At 41.8% G+C, this 15,408-nt stretch overlaps 1 protein-coding gene across 5 annotated transcripts in view; it reads right to left on the bottom strand.

The window, feature by feature from the left end:
• The window catches only part of NPNT (nephronectin), a 110,341-nt gene extending 95,191 nt beyond the window's left edge, over positions 1 to 15,150 (bottom strand). For 4 of the 5 annotated variants that reach the window (XM_069743715.1, XM_069743711.1, XM_069743714.1 and 1 more), the window contains exon 1: positions 14,912 to 15,125. In XM_069743715.1, the coding sequence (XP_069599816.1) occupies positions 14,912 to 14,982 (71 nt within the window). In that variant the 5' untranslated portion in view covers positions 14,983 to 15,125. Of the gene's footprint in view, positions 1 to 14,911 lie in introns of all 5 variants that reach the window. The other variant, XM_069743713.1, reaches the window with a different exon arrangement.
• Between the last annotated feature and the right edge of the window lie 258 nt (positions 15,151 to 15,408).

Below are 15,408 nucleotides of genomic sequence, written 5' to 3'. Positions count from 1 at the left end.
CTGCTGTCAAAACAGTATCTATTGTCATCAGGCTTTTTTTTTACCAGTTTCTACTCTGCAACATTTATGAGTTGAACATGCAGTGTTTTTTGATATGGCTCCTTCAAGGGTCCAATACTAAAAGTGACGTACTGGATGAATGTGAAAGATGCCCTAGAATACTATGTGATCAGCTCTTGCATCAGTTTCTGACCTGTAAACATAGATGTGTCACAACAATCAATTAGCTTCATAGGAGCTGCTGCGAATAAATGGGTATGTCCTAAAGTTCAACAATTAGGTAAAGAGGAGTTCCCAGCACTGACAACACCACAGCGTAATAAATACCCTCGAAATGGAGGGTGCTATAACCTAATCAGTATTTGGCAATTGTCACATCTAATATCCTCCACATTTATCACATCAGTGTAACAACATCAGATGGTGTTGCCTTTGTCCTGCAGCTTTACATAATGCCACTTACTTATGCAAACGTATTATAAACAATTGGTTCAGACAACAATCTTATACTGATGCTGATCCCTTCAACAAACCGCTGGGTTTCGCCATCACTACAGGCTTCCTCCGGGGTATGATCAGCATTCAGACATTTTTCAGTTTAAGTACCTACAAGTACACAGTTCTTTTGTTATTTTGCAATTACCAATCACATATTGACCTTTTATGGTCCAAATGATCAACTGTGCATATCAATATCAAGATCATAGTAACATAGTAACATAGTTAGTAAGGCCGAAAAAAGACATTTGTCCATCCAGTTCAGCCTATATTCCATCATAATAAATCCCCAGATCTACGTCCTTCTACAGAACCTAATAATTGTATGATACAATATTGTTCTGCTCCAGGAAGACATCCAGGCCTCTCTTGAACCCCTCGACTGAGTTCGCCATCACCACCTCCTCAAATAATGTAAAACTGCACAATGTGGACACATGCTAAAAGCATGCTTTTAATGTAAAAGTATATACCGTAATATTTAAATGCATACTTAGCATACTAAAATAGGCAGACTCCTACTGTAATACATGGCTAAGATCACATAAAGAATAAACCCAGATACAATAAGCAACAATAGTGTTATTCAAAAAAGCAATGATTAGTAGCAACCAATGTATAAATGATAAAAAACAAAGGCAGAATAATAAAAAAAGAAAGATAGAAATGGTGATGAATGACTTGCATCATCTGATGTGTGACAGACATGCTGAAGAAGAAAATAAGCCAGATGGCCAGATAGTGGTAACGAAGCCTAAATGTATTATTTCACATTCACGATAAAGCAGCAGCCGCACAATTACACGTACGGTAAGTACTTCATTACTCTATTTTTGAGCCACTGCTCCCTTTTAACTGCAGCATGCTCTTTCCATAGTATTTTTGGTAACCAGCTCATGTTCCTGCAGAATAGCCAGTTATAGTCACTCGTCAGTCTCGTTTAAATGAAGTCTGGGAATAAAAAAACAAATGGAAACCACTCTAATTTATCTACATATGTATGAAACAAAGGGTGTCCATGGTTTATGTACATAAATAAGAATAAACTGTGGCACAATGAAATATCTGCAACTTCCTAATATATTTTGTGTATACATTTCTCAAGATCTCGGTTTGGCTACGTTCACATTGGCGTACCGCCAATGTGCGTCGCTGTTGCGCCGGCGACGCAGCGGCGACGCAGCGGCGACGTGCCCCTATGTTTAACATAGGGGACGCGTGCGTTGTTTTGGTGGCGTTTTTGCCACGTGCGTCGTTTCCGACGCTAGCGTCGGACGCAAGAAAACGCTACATTGTAGCATTTTCTGTGCGTCCGATTTTCGTCAAAAACGACGCACGCGTCGCAAAACGCGCGCGTTTTTGCGCGCGTTTGCGCGCGTTTTTACGTGCGTCGCGCGTTGCGTCGCCGACGCAGGGCGGCGCAACGCTAGTGTGAACCTAGCCTTTGCTGTCAGTAAATGGAAACAGTCTTGCTTACACTAACAGCCTGGATATAGTACAGATAACACTATTCACAGCTAAGCAATGAAAACTATTTCTCCGGACTTTAACCCCTTAGTGACAGAGCCAATTTGGTACCTAATGACCGAGCCAATTTTTACAATTCTGACCACTGTCACTTTATGAGGTTATAGCTGTGGAACGCTTCCCACTGATTCTGAGACAGTTTTTTCATGACATATTGTACTTCATGCTAGTGGTAAAATTTTCTCGATATAACTTAAGTTTATTTATGAAAAAAAAACGGAAATTTGGCAAAAAAATTTAAAATTTTGCAATTTTCAAACTTTTAATTTTTGTACATTTAACCCCTTTACCCCCAAGGGTGGTTTGCACGTTATGGACAGGGCCAATTTTTACAATTCTGACCACTGTCCCTTTATGAGGTTATAACTCTGGAACGCTTCAACGGATACTGGTGATTCTGACATTGTTTTCTCGTGACATATTTTACTTCATGATAGTGGTAAAATTTATTTGATATTACCTGCGTTTATTTGTGAAAAAAACGGAAATATGGCAAAAATTTTGAAAATTTCGCAATTTTCCAACTTTGAATTTTTATGCAATTAAATCACAGAGATATGTCACACAAAACACTTAATAAGCAACACTTCCCACATGTCTACTTTACATCAGCACAATTTTGGAACCAAATTTTTTTTTGTTAGGGAGTTATAAGGGTTAAAAGTTGACCAGCAATTTCTCATTTTTACAACACCATTTTATTTTAGGGACCACATCTCATTTGAAGTCATTTTGAGGGGCCTATATGATAGAAAATACCCAAGTATGACACCATTCTAAAAACTGCACCCCTGAAGGTTCTCAAAACCACATTCAAGAAGTTTATTAACCCTTCAGGTGTTTCACAGGAATTTTTGGAATGTTTAAATAAAAAGTAACATTTAACTTTTTTTCACAAAAAATTTACTTCAGTTCCAATTTGTTTTAATTTACCAAGGGTAACAGGAGAAAATGGACCCCAAACCTTGTTGTACAATTTGTCCTGAGTATGCCGATACCCCATAAGTGGAGGTAAACCACTGTTTGGGCGCATGACAGAGCTTGGAAGTGAAGGAGTGCCATTTGACTTTTCAATGCAAAATTGACTGGAATTGAGATGGGACGCCATGTTGCGTTTGGAGAGCCACTGATGTGTCTAAACATTGAAACCCCCCACAAGTGACACCATTTTGGAAAGTAGACCCCCTAAGGAACTTATCTAGAGGTGTGGTGAGCACTTTGACCCACCAAGTGCTTCACAGAAGTTTATAATGCAGAACCGTAAAAATAAAAAAAAAAATTTTTTCACAAAAATTATCTTTTCGCCCCCAATTTTTTATTTTCCCAATGGTAAGAGAAGAAATTGGAACCAAAAAGTTGTTGTAAAATTTGTCCTAAGTACGCTGATACCCCATATGTGGGGGTAAACCACTGTTTGGGCACACGGGAGAGCTTGGAAGGGAAGGAGCACTGTTTTACTTTTTCAACGCAGAATTGGCTGGAATTGAGATCGGATGCCATGTCGCGTTTGGAGAGCCCCTGATGTGTCTAAACAGTGGAAACCCCCCAATTATAACTGAAACCCTAATCCAAACACCCCCCTAACCCTAATTCCAATGGTAACCGTAACCACACCTCTAACCCAGACACACCCTTAACCCTAATCCCAACCCTATTCCCAACCGCAAATGTAATCCAAACCCTAACCCTAACTTTAGCCCCAACCCTAACTGTAGCCTTAACCCTAACTGTAGCCTTAACCCTAGCCCTAACCCTAGCCCTAACCATAACCCTAGCCCCAACCCTAGCCCTAACCCTAGCCCTAACCCTAGCCCTAACCCTAGCCCTAACCCTAGCCCTAACCCTAGCCCTAACCCTAGCCCTAACCCTAATGGGAAAATGGAAATAAATATATTTTTTTAATTTTTTTATTTTTCCCTAACTAAGGGGGTGATGAAGGGGGGTTTGATTTACTTTTATAGCGACTTTTTTAGCGGATTTTTATGATTGGCAGGCGTCACACACTGAAAGACGCTTTTTATTGCAAAAAATATTTTTTTGCGTTACCACATTTTGAGAGCTATAATTTTTCCATATTTGAGTCCACAGAGTCATGTGAGGTCTTGTTTTTTGCGGGACGAGTTGATGTTTTTAATGGTAACATTTTCGGTCACGTGACATTTTTTGATCGCTTTTTATTCCGATTTTTGTGAGGCAGAATTACCAAAAACCAGCTATTCATGAATTTCTTTTGGGGGAGGCGTTTATACCGTTCCGCGTTTGGTAAAATTGATAAAGAAGTTTTATTCTTCGGGTCAGTACGATTACAGCGACACCTCATATATATCTTTTTTTATGTTTTGGCGCTTTTATACGATAAAAACTATTTTATAGAAAAAATAATTATTTTTGCATCGCTTTATTCTGAGGACTATAACTTTTTTATTTTTTTGCTGATGTTGCTGTATGGCGGCTCGTTTTTTGCGGGACTAGATGACGCTTTCAGCGGTACCATGGTTATTTATATCCGTCTTTTTGATCGCGTGTTATTCCACTTTTTGTTCGGCGGTATGATAATAAAGCGTTGTTTTTTGTCTCGTTTTTTTTTTCTTACGGTGTTTATTGAAGGGGTTAACTAGTGGGACAGTTTTATAGGTCGGGTCGTTACGGACGCGGCGATACTAAATATGTGTACTTTTATTGTTTTTTTTTTATTTAGATAAAGAAATGTATTTATGGGAATAATATATATATATATATATATATTTTTTTTTTTACACACTTGTAAAAAAATTTTTTAACTTTTTTACATTGTCCCAGGGGAGGACAATACAGATCGGTGATCTGCCAGTTTGCACAGCACTCTGACAGATCACCGATCTATGAAAGAGCGCTGCAGCGTTACCAAGTGCCTGCTCTGAGCAGGCACTTGGTAAGCCACCTCCCTCCCTGCAGGACCCGGATCCGTGGCCATCTTGGATCCGGGACTTGCTGCAGGGAGGAAGGTAGGAGACCCCCGGAGCAACATGATCACATCGCGTTGCTGCGGGGGTCTCAGGGAAGCCCGCAGGGAGCCCCCTCCCTGCGCGATGCTTCTCTGCACCGCCGGCACATTGCGATCATGTTTAATCGCGGTGTGCCGGGGGTTAATGTGCCGGGGGCGGTCCGTGACCACTCCTGGCACATAGTGCCGGATGTCAGCTGCGATAAGCAGCTGACACCCGGCCGCGTTCCCCCCGTGAGCGCGGCCGATCGCCTATGACGTACTATTCCGTCCTTGGGAAGTAGGGCCCACCCCACATGGACGGAATAGTACATCTAATGGCAGAAAGGGGTTAAACACTTAAATCAGAGAGAGGTGTCACGCAAAATAGTTAATAAATAACATTTCCCACATGTCTACTGTACATCAGCACAATTTTGGAAACATAATTTTTTTTGTATGTTATAAGGGTTTAAAGTTGACCAGCGATTTCTCATTTTTCCAACAACATTTACAAAACCATTTTTTTAGGGACCACCTCACATTTGAAAAGAGTTTGGTTGGTCAATATAACAGAAAATACCCAAAAGTGATACAATTCTAAAAACTGCTCCCCTCAAGGTGCGCAAAACCACATGTTTATTAACCCTTCAGGTGCTTCACGAGAACAAAATAAATGTGGAAGGAAAAAATGAACATTTTACGTTTTTCACAAAAAAATTACTTTGGAACCAATTTTTTTTTATTTTCACAAGGGTATCAGGAGAAAATGGACTACGAAATTGTTGTGCAACTTCTCCTGAGTACGCTAATACCCCATATGTGAGGGACAGCCACTATTTGGGTGCATGGCAGTGATCAGAAGGGAGGGAGCACCGTTTGACATTTTGGATGCAAAATTGGTTGGAATCAATGGTGGTGCCATGTTGCGTTTGGAGACCCCCTGATGTACCTAACAGTGGAAACCCCCCAATTCTAACTCCAACCCTAACCACAACACACCCCTAACCCTAACCCTAACCACAACCATAACCCCAATACACCCCTAATCCCAACCCCAACCATAACCCTAACCACAAACCTAACCATAATCCCAACCATAACCACAACCTTAACCCTAGCCCAACCCTAACTTAAGCCCAACCCTAACCCTATCCCCAACCTTAACTTTAGCCGAACCCTAACCCTAACTTTAGCCCAACCCTAACTTTAGCCCAACTCTAACTGTAGCCCAACTCTAACTTTAGCCCAACTCTAACTTTAGCCCAACTGCAACTTTAGCCCAACTCTAACCCTAATGGAAAAATGTAAATAAATATTTTTTTTTATTTTACTATTTTCCCCTAACTAAGGAGGTGATAACTGGGGGGGAGGGGGGTTATTTACTATTTTTTTTTATTTTGTTCACTGTGATAGACCCTATCACAGTGATCAAAATGAACCAATAGGAAAATGTTCCTATTGTTGCCGGGTGCTTTGTGCAGGTCTATGATCTTGTCGCTGACATCCCTATAAAACTCTTAGGTCTTGCCCATGTTGTAGAGGTTAGAGTCTGACTGATTAATTGATTTTGTGGACAGGAGTTTTTTTTATAAAGATGACTATGTAAGACAGCTGTCTTTAATGCAGGTAATGAGATAATTAGGATTGTCTAACTGGTCTGTAGTAGCCAAAACTCTTAATGGTTGGTAGGGGATAAAATACTTATTTCTCACTGCAAAATGTAAATAAATTTATATAATGTTATACAATGTGATTGTCTGGGTTTTATTTTTGATATTCTCTCAATGTTAAAATTAACCTACCCTTAAAATTATAGACTGTTCTTGTCTTTGTCAGTGGGCAAACCTACAAAATTATCAAGGGATCAAATAATTATTTCCCCCACTGTATATGGTTCTCCCGCTGTAGTCCCAATTTAATATATCAGGGCTCTTTCTCATGGCTTATCAGAAAATGGCCATCAGCTCAAACATTTGGAATGGAGAAACCAGTGAAACCAGGGGCAAAAAAAATACTGTAATAAGTGTTGAAGGGTAAATAAAAATATATTTTTAATTATTAGGATGGTGAAGGAAGTTCAGAAAAAAAAACAGATTATTCTGGAACAAACCTATCAAGTTAGCTATTGGCCAATCACTCTTCCTATATGCACTGCTTTTCAATTGGAAGACGGAGACAACTGCTACACTCCTCTGGCAGTGGCTTGTACCTCAACCATGAAACCCAAGATGCCCATTTCTCCTTACTGCCAATGCCTGTCAAGGGGGGAAGAGTCTGGTGACCCCAAAGCACATTAAGCATTATATAACACAAGGTAGGTAGCTGCTTGCTGAATCATAGCATAAACTCATTGATCTACTACTACTACTCTATGTATTAGAGGTCCATACTGCCTTAAAACGTGGGAACGGAAAATGGATACTGAAAACTATGTATGATGCATGAGCTCTGACAAGCAGCATACACATGTGTGAATGGAAAATAACGTCCTCTTAGTTGTTCAAAAGGAAAATGGTACAAATAATCAAAAGAAAACATTTGGAGTAATTCTGCAATAAATCATCCAATTTTTGAAATGCATTCTGTAGACATCCCCAGTCAGTAACACATTGACCCACATGGCATGTAAATCAATGAGCCTCAAGTAAAAAGGCCACCTCTGACTTCTCTCAAGACTCTACTGTCATAAGAAGCCTGTATTCTTGCAAGAGAGAATCCCATGGCAGCATTTTCCTCCAAGAAAATCCAAATCCGTATGAAAACTTGTAACAAGCTCAGATGTCCTCCTGAGGAACCACAGGAACCACAATGTATGGACATCAGTCCGCTGAATTCACTTATGTCATATCTAAATCAACTAACATCCAGCTGCAACATGGGATATTTGTCTCTCACTAGACAATTTTAATTAAAATCTCAAAAATATCAAGCACATTTTACAAAACGTGAGAGCCAACAATTCTAGGGCTGCCACTCAAGAGGCGTGAAGAAAAATGTATCCCAGCAGGACCTGCATTCCTGGCTTCCGCCATCTCTAGTAGTCTCTGTTCTACCTGTCTCAACACGACTGCGGATCTTATCTTACTACAGTCACTTACATCTCAATGACTCTTGGCTTCACACACATTTGTTATATGTACAATATTCCATACTATCTCCAAGGAAGCTCAGATGACAAGTATGTGCAGGTTCATGACCTCCAAAGGGTTTCTTTACATTTTCAAGTCTTTTTGGGAAAAAAATGAAACAGGAAGTCTCCAGGTTATCCCGAAATGATATCATCACCTACTACAATATCAAAGTTCAGTCAACCAACAGTGTACTGCAAAAATACTTTAGCTGTTTAGGTAAAATCTACTTGCATTAAAGGGTTTTCAGGATTAGAGGTATCCTATAACTCGCTGATTACTAGGGGTCTGACCATAGTTTGCTGAATCATCCCATCAAGGCTGTGCAGAATAGTTGGACCCCTAGCAATCAGTAAGTAGTTCCCTATCCTAGGATAAGATTTAACTTGAAACCCCTTTAAAGCAAGGCATTTATTATTATAGTATATATTTATTGTAGGCTAATAATCAAACAGTCCTTTCTTCAGCACAAATGAATAACAAAACAATCATTTTTCTGAGTAAGGCAAAATAAATCAAAACAGTCTCACTAACTTGGTATTCCAGGCACTTCTTAGGGTCTAGCATAGACTGTCCATTGTCCACCATTAGCGGTCTTTCTCCAGCTCCAACACAACATACTGTGCTAAGATAACCAGCTGCCTGTTATTATGCCTGTAAGACACAGACTGGAGTATGGGAGCGACCTTTCCCACCCAGACTCTTTTGGTTGCTCCTAAATCCCAGACCTAAAATCCAGTCAAATAAAAACCCTGTCAGTAACCAAGTGCCACTGGTACAGGCTTTACATTACCAAAGTCAGCCACCTCAGTGACACATACCCCTGATTTCCTACAACACAAACATGCACATGAATATATGCAAGGCCTTTTGAGAAAAATGTGGCCACTTTTTTATGTATATATAAAAGTTGCTAAGTAAGACTCAAATACATAGATAGATAGATAGATAGATAGATAGATAGATAGATTTCTGTAGGTTAATGATCCCAACTCCCGTATTTAGGAAACAAGTTAAACCTAGCAATGCATTAAGAAGTGAATGGATAATCTTGTCCACACTGTTTGTCACTGCTTGTTCCGGAATGCTTTTTGATGAAAAGAATACAATCTTCATATAATCTTTTTTTTTTCAAAAAGAAAAAAGTCACCATGAATCTACATAGATTTACAGTACATAAGGAAAATGTTTGAAAATAATTATATTTATGCGAAAAATGTCTACATATCTGCTATCTTGACATAGACGCTAATTTCAGTATCACGGGCACACGGTAATCAGAAAGGTCATGGTAGCTTAAGGTATTACATTAACAAGACTGGATTGATAAAGGAGCTGCCAAGAAAGCAATGACCTCACTCTGGGAACAGTTGGCACTGCAGGTGTAGGAGGGTACATAGAGGCTTCTGAAAATCCAAAAGTCACTGCCAACTGTATGATTGATAATACATGATCTGTAGTGATAGTGACTGATTTATCTAATACGAGTCCATTGACTTAGCACATGAAAGTCATATGCATCAGTCGCTTATTGAGACGTTTGTGGATACATCATATCATATTATAAATCAGCCCTTATATGTTGCTACGTAGGAAAATGGTTTGCCAATGCTCCGAATGTGATCCACCTATTTTTGCCTTCTCAATCAATGCACATTATTGTGCTGTCACAGCTCATCCCCGGGATATCCTTTTTTTAATATTGGCCTAGTTAAAAAAAAACTAAAGCCAATCTAAACATTCACCAGAGGGAAGCATTAAAAGAATATGTAAAAATAACTAAAGAAAAGCCTAACAACAAACCATCATTTCACCTTGGCTGGGAAATGCATGGAGCACAAGCAGGTGCAGGAAGGAAGCGGGACGGGTGGACAGAATGATGGACTATGGGTTCCTTGGCTCACGATCCAGCAGGGTGTCCTGTGAATGAACCCGTTTCAGGTGAATACCCATCACAGAATGAGTCATATTATTATCATGAAGTAAGGTGTCAGCACTACGTCAGTCCAGATGGTGCAGGGTTCCATGTATTTGTGCCGCTTTCCATCTACAACCAACGGCATGGTGCCTCCATGTCACTTTTTGTACTGATGACATGTAATGGAAACTTACTTTGCCATTTGCTGACCATTTTCTCATTCCCTGGTGCTCAGATATTCCTTATGGTTCTTTTCACTGATGACCAAAATGTCTAGAATGGACTTAATGAGAGTAGTCCAGACCGAGCGCCGAGTGTCCAACTGAATATGATACTGTTACTGAAAAGCAGAAAATCCCTGCTATCTGGTAACTATCTGCTCCGGCATATTTAGCTAATTTCCGTTTTCTGGGTTTACACTTGACTGACAGCAAACAATATACTGTCCTTATTACGGATGAAGACTGTAACAATATCCTAAGCCAGGGTAAAAGCAGAAGCTTACTGCTCAGACAGTGCTCCTCACCCAGACACAAAGTGCTGGAGGCTTCCGAACAAACGTATCCTTTATATGCCAGGCTCCTAACCTTCACAGGTAGAACAGTGCCACCTGCGATAACCACATGTTATTATGTGTGCCACCTGCGATAACCCATTGTAGGACATGTATAAATGATGTCAGTGGCAGGGAACACGTCTAGGAGGTAGGTGTACTGATAGACCCATGCATACGGTGTTAGTCATTAGTTAAGAGACTAGTAAGTAAGATAACCAGCTCTACATATATATATATATATATATATATATATATATATATATATATATATATATATACATTACGCTTTTTCACTAGCTACCGGATGCCTTAAGGACGACTTCAGGTTTGGCTGCCACTAACCAGAGTCCCTCTTCACAGGTCATATTGATAGAGATTAGGGAAACTAGGGGGATGTTTCTTGGCGTGTACACGGCTCTGTGCACTCGCCCATACAGTAGCGCATAACCTCTGCCTAATGAGCGCACATGTGATTTTACCAACGATCAGTGGTGATCTCAGGACTTAGACCACTACTGATCCACCGCACATTTAAAGGCTAAAATATATTAAACAGTTGAAAAAGTCACAAATTGTGGCAAATGTCATTTTTACACCAAAAAATGGGACCTTTTCACCCCTCTTGCCACTTTTAGGGGGACAGGGCTTAACAGCAGGGAGAATAGCCAACTGTTGTCCAACAGATTTTGCTTAATTTAGAGCAGAAAGTGATATAACTTACTAGATGGTAGCCCGATTCTAACGCATCGGGTATTCTAGAATATGTATGTAGTTTATTTATGAAGATTTTAGAATACATTGAATACACAGGATTCGGCCGGCCGCGACAAACTAGAGAAGCGTGGTTCAAATCCCGCGCCGGACTGCGCATGTCGCTGATTGTTTTCAGCCGGCCACGTAGTATATAGCACAGCCACGTAGTATATAACAGCCCACGTAGTATATTGCACAGCCACATAGTATATTGCACAGCCACGTAGTATATAGCACAGCCCACGGAGTATAAAGCACAGCCCACGTAGTACATTGCACAGCCCACATAGTACATTGCACAGCCCACGTAGTACATTGCACAGCCCATGTAGTAAATTGCACAGCCCACGTAGTATATTGCACAGCCCAAGTAGTACATTGCACAGCCCACGTAGTAAATTGCACAGCCCACGTAGTATATTGCACAGCCCAAGTAGTATAATGTACAGCCCAAGTAGTATATTGCCCAGCCCACGTAATATATTGCACAGCCCACGTAGTATATTACACAGCCACGTAGTATATTGCCCAGCCCACGTAGTATATTGCACAGCCCATGTAGTATATTGCACAGCCCACGTAGTATATTGCACAGCCCACGTAGTATATAGCAATGTGGGCATCATATCCCTGCAAAAAAAAAAAGAATTAAAATAAAAAATAGTTATATACTCACCTTCCATTGGCCCCCGGATCGAAGCGGATACCAACGCTCCTCGCGCGCTCCGGTCTGAAGAGTGCATTGCGGTCTCGCGGGATGATGACGCAGCGGTCTCGCGAGACCGCTACGTCAACATCTCGCGAGATCGCAATGCATGGAGCGGACACCGGAGCATCGGGAGGAGCGGGAAAGGCCTGTTCTGGATCCGAGGAGCCGACGGATGGTGAGTGTATAACTATTTTTTTTTATTATTATTATTTTTAACATTAGATCTTTTTACTATTGATGCTGCATAGGCATAAAATGTTGGTCACACAGGGTTAATAGCAGTGTTAATGGAGTGCGTTACACTGCGGCATAACGTGGTCCATTAGCGCTGCCATTAACCCTGTGTGAGCGCTGACTGCGGGGAGTAAGGAGCGGCCATTTTGCCGCCGGACTGTTCCCGTCGCTGATTGGTCGTGGCTGTTTTGCCGCGACCAATCAGCGACTTGGATTTCCATGACAGAAGCCGCGACCAATGAATATCCGTGACAGACAGACAGACGGAAGTGACCCTTAGACAATTATATAGTAGATGCCACATATCTATGCTTGGTCAAAGCTGGCAAGGGTTTTTAATTCAAGAGGGTGAATAACAAGAGATGGGTCAAATTTTGAAGACTTGGGCCTAGTGATGAGCGAACGTGCTCGGATAAGGTCATGCTCGGGTGATACGGAGTGTCATCTGTGTGCTCGGAAAATATGTTTGAATCCTCGTGGCGGCTGCATGTCACACCGCTGTTCGACAGCCGCAACACATGCATGGATTGCCGGTATGTATGTTATGTCGAACAGCCGCGGGAATTGTAACATACTATTCGAGAACTCCGACAGCACTCACAGTACCCAAGCACGACCTAATCCGAGCACGCTCGCTCATCACAATCGGGCACCACTTTGTACACTTTATGGTGTTGGTCTAGGCATTATTGTTGGCCTTGTCGGGTAAAACTACTTGACATCTATAAAGGTTTAGCAACAGAAACTCTTTTAAGAGAAAATGTAATTTATCAAAATGATCTTGTGACATGTTCTCGGTGAATGAAGCCCTTAGGGTCCATATCTTACTAGAATGGGTGTGAAGCTGGGGTTCTAGCTACGTAAGTGTAAACGACACTTTCTTTCCAATGTGTAGGAGAATTGTGCTGAACAAGTTTAGACACATATAGATTTGGGAATTGGGGTAAGTCTGAGCCCCAGGGATTACATGGACTGTCAAAAAATCAGATTTGGGGGATTTTTGAGGAGCAGAAATTCTAGAAATCCCTCTCTAACTTAAAAACTCTATACACTATTTAAACCCTTGTAGGGAGTTTCTGCTCCAAAAACAAGCCTCAGTGTGCACATAGCATAAGGAGCATTACCCCTGTAACCCTTGTAACCCTGACCTTCCATGTTTGGAGGGAATTATCCTAATGATAAGGAAAGGGTGCCAGTCCATAGTGGTCCACACCAGGCATTTTCTCCTAGCTTCTGCTAACATTAGCTGGCAGCAGTCTGGCGTTTCCTTGCAGACAGCGGTAGTATCATGAGGAATTTAAAGAGACCAGAATGTTGACAGCTAAAACTAAAGACATTTAGAGGACTGAGAACACAAAAAGCTCATAGGAATCTATCCGGGGGAGTTAGTTGTTCCTTAATGACCACAACCCCCAGAACCTGCAGGTGTCCTATCTGTCAACACATCTGCACGCCTCATTCCACACACATCTGCCAGGAGGGCTGACTCAGACACACCTTCAGCCTCATCTCCCCCTTCTGTCCAGTTATACTAGGTGAGATCTGTGCTGTGGGGTCAGTCCAGGGATAATGGGGTCCTGGACACTACAGGGTGGCACCTGTCCCCGGCTGATGGAGAAGGTGCTGTGTGCTGCACAGATCACTATAGAAGGGAACCTGGAGGAGTCAGACATGTCTACTGGACAGGGTCTTATGTCTGTTCTGAATCACATAACACCATGATTGGAGCAATATGTTACTATCCCAGGACAGTGTCCCCCGGCCAAATATTGCACAATGTCCTATGGTGGCGTCGTTACATTGTCCGGGATGGGAACAGGGCTATTGACACCGGCATAGACACAGCTGCCCCGGCCCAGAGAGGGGAAACTGGGCCTGACTGTGCCAAAGTCATTATCAAGTCTATCAGTGTCAGTAATAAGTACTCCAGTGTCATTATCAAGTCTATCAGTGTCAGTAATAAGTACTCCAGTGTCATTATCAAGTCTATCAGTGTCATTAGTAAGTACACCAATGTCATTATCAAGTCTATCAGTGTCAGTAATAAGTACACCAGTGTCATTATCAAGTATACCAGTGTCATTAATAACTACACCAGTGTCATTATCAAGTCTATCAGTGCCATTAGTAAGTACACCAATGTCATTATCAAGTCTATCAGTGTCATTAATAACTACACCAGTGTCATTATCAAGTATACCAGTGTCATTAGTAAGTACACCAATGTCATTATCAAGTCTATCAGTGTCATTAATAACTACACCAGTGTCATTATCAAGTATACCAGTGTCATTAGTAAGTACACCAATGTCATTATCAAGTATACCAGTGTCATTAGTAAGTACACCAATGTCATTATCAAGTATATCAATGTTATTAATAAGTACACCAGTGTCATTAGCAAGTATATCAATGTAATTAGTAGGGAGATCATTAGCAATTCTTCATCTAATCTAGATAGTATGTACCTGTCCGGGCATACAGCCTTCAGGAGAAGCTCCAGCCTCCAGAACAATTACAGACCTCAAAATCAAGGTCATGCAACCTTACATTCCACCACAACATACAGCAGAAAGCACTAGCTGGGCATTGTAGTGCTCCTCAGGTGGTGGCAGCAGCTTACCTCCCGTCGTAGTCCCCGGCAGCATGAACGTACAGGGAGCAGGCAATGATGAACTTTACAGCTAGTTCCATGGTTACGTGAAGGATAAGTAGATCCAGTCAGTGCCCGAGCTGTGCCAGGTGTGGGGGGCACACAGGTGGAGGGGTCCTGGCTTCCCCGTAGCAGCCCGCAGTGTGTGTCCGTGCAGTACCCTGTGGGGAGCAGCAGTCTGACACTTCACAGCTCCGCTCCCTCCCTGGGCTGAGTGTAAGGAGGAGCCGCCTCAGCAGCGCACACTACACACCCTCAGTGCCAGCGCACGTCACCCTCACCTTCCCCTGTCTCCATCTCCCTCAGCGCCCCGCACACCGGCGGGAGCTGGCACGGTCCTTACACACTGCCAGCCTGCGTGTGCTGTCTCCTGTATACAGTGTGTGCCAGCCTGCCTGTGTGCTGTCTCTTGTATACAGTGTGTGCCAGCCTGCGTGTGCGCTGTCTCCTGTATACAGTGTGTGCTG

Source organism: Ranitomeya imitator, chromosome 1, assembly GCF_032444005.1.
Source record: "Ranitomeya imitator isolate aRanImi1 chromosome 1, aRanImi1.pri, whole genome shotgun sequence".
Taxonomy (NCBI): domain Eukaryota; kingdom Metazoa; phylum Chordata; class Amphibia; order Anura; family Dendrobatidae; genus Ranitomeya; species Ranitomeya imitator.
The sequence above is the reverse complement of the archived record's forward strand: the minus strand, read 5'-3'. Positions and strand labels throughout refer to the sequence as shown.